General features: G+C 55.4%; 1 protein-coding gene across 1 annotated transcript in view; it reads left to right on the top strand.

Annotated features, from left to right (window-relative positions):
* The window catches only part of arnt2 (aryl-hydrocarbon receptor nuclear translocator 2), a gene marked incomplete at its 5' end in the record, with an annotated part of 11,594 nt that continues 6,999 nt past the window's right edge, over nt 1–4,595 (top strand). The window contains 8 exon segments of the mRNA XM_024281904.1: nt 1–286; nt 1,354–1,465; nt 2,170–2,217; nt 2,303–2,516; nt 2,860–3,073; nt 3,674–3,776; nt 3,851–3,916; nt 4,015–4,100. Of these exon segments, the coding sequence (XP_024137672.1) occupies nt 256–286; nt 1,354–1,465; nt 2,170–2,217; nt 2,303–2,516; nt 2,860–3,073; nt 3,674–3,776; nt 3,851–3,916; nt 4,015–4,100 (874 nt within the window).

Below are 4,595 nucleotides of genomic sequence, written 5' to 3'. Positions count from 1 at the left end.
ACAGCCCCCCTCTCCTCCCCCTCCCCCTCACTCAAAGTCTCGCGGTGTTTCCGATCTCATCTCGCATCTCATTAAGTCCGTCTCGCATTTTTCCCTGGTCCAGATTAACCCTTCGATCCAGTTTTCGATCGCAGCGGGGTTCGGGACGCTGGGTTCGGCTTCTTCCTGTCCACGTCATCGGATGTGAACTGGACTCCGAACCGAGCTCCGGTCCGGACGGCAGCGGCTCCATTGTGCGTCACCCTTTCAGCGAACATGGCAACCCCCGCCGCGGTCAACCCGTCCGGTAAGTCCGCCGGGTTCTGGATGGACCTGTGTGTGTGGGCCGAACCGGACCGGACTGACTGCAGCTCTCCTGCAGCCCCCTCCCCCACCGCGCCGAGCTGCTGCGGCTCATTCTCCCGGTCCGGTTCAGCTCAGTCCGAACCTGTGCTCACAGCTGCTCCTTTGTTGTCACACAAAGGTTCCTGATCTCTGGAACCGCCGGTCCGGTCCATCCCGGCCGAGCCCTTTGCCCCCCCTCTCCGCTCTCAGAGAAACAAAGGGCTCGCGCTCCGTCCGGGCCTCCGCAGGCCCGGAACTGTCCGGACGAACCGGAACCGTGCGTGAGAGGCCCAAGACCGTGGGCCGGTGCCACCCGAACCCGCCTCAGCCTGTGGTTCTAACGGACCGGCGCCAGACCGGGTCTATCAGTACCGGGAGAACAGAACCCGGTACCGGTTCCCGTGTGCAACATTTTTCCTCCAACACGTAAACAACTGCGTCACACGCGCACGCGCACGCCATTGTCAGAGCTGGAAACCGTTATTCAGCCAATTAATGACACCGCGGTCTCCATGGTAACGCCTTCCCGCCAGCTGTGCTCCCAAACTTCACATACTTCCGGTCTGGTTCTGGACCTGCGCTCCTCCAGAACTGGAGGGTTCTGTGAACGGAGACAGCAGTCTGAAACCTAAACCGGGTCAGAACCTTCGCTACATGCTAACCGAGGTCCAGACTGTCAACAGAACATCCGCTCAGACCCGAAACGGTTCTGCTCATAAACAGATTTTAAAAACGGTGTGGAGTTTGTTCCTGTGATGAAAATGTTTAAAAGAGGTCACATGGTGTGAGGTGGGCGGAGCCTCCCTGTCCCGTTCGGACTCCTCAGTGAACCTTCATTCAGACCAGAGGATGCTGTTAATCATTGAGCCTGAGTCTGCTGCCATGGCAACGGCCGCCTCCAATCACAGTGGAGGAGTTCAGAGACCTGCTCAGTTTCAGCTGAAACGCCTGAAACCCGAGTCTGTCAGAGGAAGCTGAGGGAGCAGGAGATGGTTCCGGTCCAACTCTTGGTTCTGCTTCTGTCACCAGAGATGGGGAGTGAGCTGCCGGGGGCGGTGGCGATGCCCGGGGCAGTGGGGTCTGGTCAGGTGAGGATGGGCGGAGCGGCGCCAGGCCGAGGGGGGAAGAGGAGGTCAGCGGGGTGAGTTTCAAAATAAAAGCTTTGCCTTGTTCAATGAATCCATTCACAGCATGATTAAATACCCATGATGCAATGCCATGGTGTGGGGGGTCCAGCAGCAGGTGTACTGTGACAGCTCTCACTCACAGGACTCGTATTCATTCATCACAAACAAATGACCGGAAAATCCAGAAAGGAAGAGGATCCGCGGTGTCATGACCAGGAAGTGATGGGCTGAGAACGGAGACCGCGCTAAAACCATGAGCAATATTTACATCTTGTTATTTTACATTCAAATTGTTTTACACAAGCAGCGGACTCTGCGGTGTGACACGTTGTCATGGTAACGGTCACGGTGTCCGGACGATGGAGATAAAGTTTGTCCAGATCGCTTTGGTTGAAGAAAACTCCACCAGGAACTCTGACCAGCAAACTATTTCTGTCATTCATTCATCATAGAATTATCCATAAACGTGTTCCAAGCTTCTGTTGCTACGGTTACCAGTAACACAGAACAGTTCGGCAATCTGAGCAGAACCTTCCCTTTTAATGGACACCCTGCAGCCAGTCAGACGCAGGATTCACCAGGAGTTGATGCTGGAGAAGATGTCAGAACCGGAAGAGGGCGAGCAAAGACGGAACCAATGCCCCCCCCACACCGTCGTCTTCAGCCGGGGGCGCCCTCCGCTTGTTTAACGGTTCTGATCCGTGTTTCTGTCCTCCAGAATGGACTTCGATGATGAGGATGGGGAGGGGCCAAGCAAGTTTTCAAGGTGAGACTGCAGAGATGCTTCTGGTTCTGCTCAGCAGCTATCCTGGTTCCGGTCCACTCCTTAAACTCCCATTTTGCTGTGTCAGAGAGAACCACAGCGAGATCGAGCGGCGCCGGCGCAACAAGATGACCCAGTACATCACTGAGCTGTCAGACATGGTTCCCACCTGCAGCGCCTTGGCCCGGAAACCGGACAAGCTGACCATCCTTCGGATGGCCGTGTCCCACATGAAGTCCATGAGGGGAACCGGCAACACCTCCACCGACGGCGCATACAAGCCCTCCTTCCTAACAGAGCAGGTACGTGTCTGGAGCGGGTCGGTTCTGACGGGGGGGCTTTAGCTACAACACCGTGATGTCATACTGGGACCCTAAAGTGGGCGGAGTCTTCTTCTGGCTGCTGCTTCACGCTGTGAGGAGTTTAGAACTTCTGCTGCTCCTCTGACCCAAACACATGGTTACTGCTCGGTTCTGACAACAGACGGTCATGATGGACCGGATCCAGACTGAATGGATCTGATCCAGACTAATAGATCTGTTCCACACTCTGTGGGTCTGTCTCACACCTGGAGGGGTCTGTCCCAGATCCGGATGGATCTGGTTCTGGTGCAGTTTTTCTTTCACGATTCTCGGTCCCTTGCAGGAGTTGAAGCACCTCATCCTGGAGGCGGCGGACGGCTTCTTGTTCGTGGTGGCGGCAGAAACAGGACGGGTGATTTATGTGTCGGACTCTGTGACCCCGGTTCTGAACCAACCCCAGTCCGAGTGGTTTGGCAGCACCCTGTATGAGCAGGTCCACCCGGACGACGTGGACAAACTGAGGGAGCAACTGAGCACATCGGAGAACTCCATGACAGGTGGGTCCATTCTGGTCGATGGTACCGGTTCTGACCATGGATTTCAGACTCTTTATCTGGTTTCAAGCTCACAGTTTTTATCTCCAGAACTTCATTTTGAACAAAAGTCCATCTAACAAACGCCCCAAACGGGTCTGGTGAGCCCCAAACCAACGGAATGATGCGACTTCTAGACCCCCCCAGGTCAGGGAAACTCTGCAGAGGTTAAATGATCAGGAACATTCACCATTGTGTACAAATGAATGTGTGGCCCCGCCCACAGCTGGCGTTTACTTAGCAAAGAGGAGGGGCTCAGGTAAGCAGCCAGCAGAGGGCAGTAACACTCTGCCAAGACGCTCTGACTGATGGTCCCAGAGGAAGTTTTGGGGGTGCGAGGGCTCTGTCTGCAGGTCTTGGGGGAGCGAGGGCTCTGTCTGCGAGTCTTGGGGGAGCGGGGTCATCATCAGCAGGTCTTGGGGGTGTGGGGTCTCTGTATGTGGGTCTTCGGGGAGCGGGGTCATCTGCAGGTCTTGGGGGAGCGGGGTCATCATTGGTGGTTCTCGGGGGTCTCCACTTGCTCCCATCAGACCCCTTAGCTCATCAGGTCTGTCTTCTGGACAGGGCGCATCCTGGACCTGAAGACAGGTACGGTGAAGAAGGAGGGCCAGCAGTCATCCATGAGGATGTGCATGGGATCCCGGCGCTCCTTTATCTGCCGCATGAGGTCAGCCTCTGGCTCCGCCCCCACTCATGTCACAGGTGCGCTGCTGTCCGTCTCTGATCTGGGTGTGTGTGCAGGTGTGGTAGTGCCCCCCTGGACCACATCTCCCTGAACCGTCTGTCCAACATGAGGAAGAGATATAGGTATGGAGCAGACTTCAGAGAGACCCCCTTGGCAGGGCTCCTGTCGGGGAGGCATCAGGGGGCCCGCTGAGCCTGATGGGATATGTGTTTTTCTTCAGGAATGGGCTGGGACCGTCTAAGGAGGGGGAGGCTCAGTACTCCGTGGTTCACTGCACCGGATACATCAAAGCCTGGCCCCCAGCAGGTAAGCACCCCTTCCCCCTCCCCCACCCACAACCACCTACTTTGAACGGTTATAGCTACATGAATGACCTCCTGACCCGGTTTGGAGCCGCCGGACCTGATCTGGTTTTAGTCAGAGCCAGAACCAAACCTGAAGAAGCTGCATTCAGCTTCTATGCTCCACAGATCTATAACAGACTCCAGGGAGCCTCAGATCAGCTGAGATAGGTGATGTAAATCCAGATAGACTCACCTGTACTCCGCTGCTTCTGATTGGTTCAGACGTTTACATCCACATTGATATCTGAACTGTTTTTAAACTTTCTTTAAATGTTTGTTTCAGAGCTCCTTTGATCTTTCCTTTGATCTTTTATGAAAACACTTTGAACTGTCTTTGCACCCCCTCCCCCACACACCTGAGCCTCCTGGGGTCATGACTCCGCCTTCCCAGCGATGAGGCAAACTTAGCTTTACCTGCTGTCCATGTGGGCGGAGTCTTGTTTTGGTGGTGGTGGTG

Source organism: Oryzias melastigma, linkage group LG6, assembly GCF_002922805.2.
Source record: "Oryzias melastigma strain HK-1 linkage group LG6, ASM292280v2, whole genome shotgun sequence".
NCBI classification, from domain to species: domain Eukaryota; kingdom Metazoa; phylum Chordata; class Actinopteri; order Beloniformes; family Adrianichthyidae; genus Oryzias; species Oryzias melastigma.
This window is presented reverse-complemented; position numbering and strand designations above follow the sequence as displayed.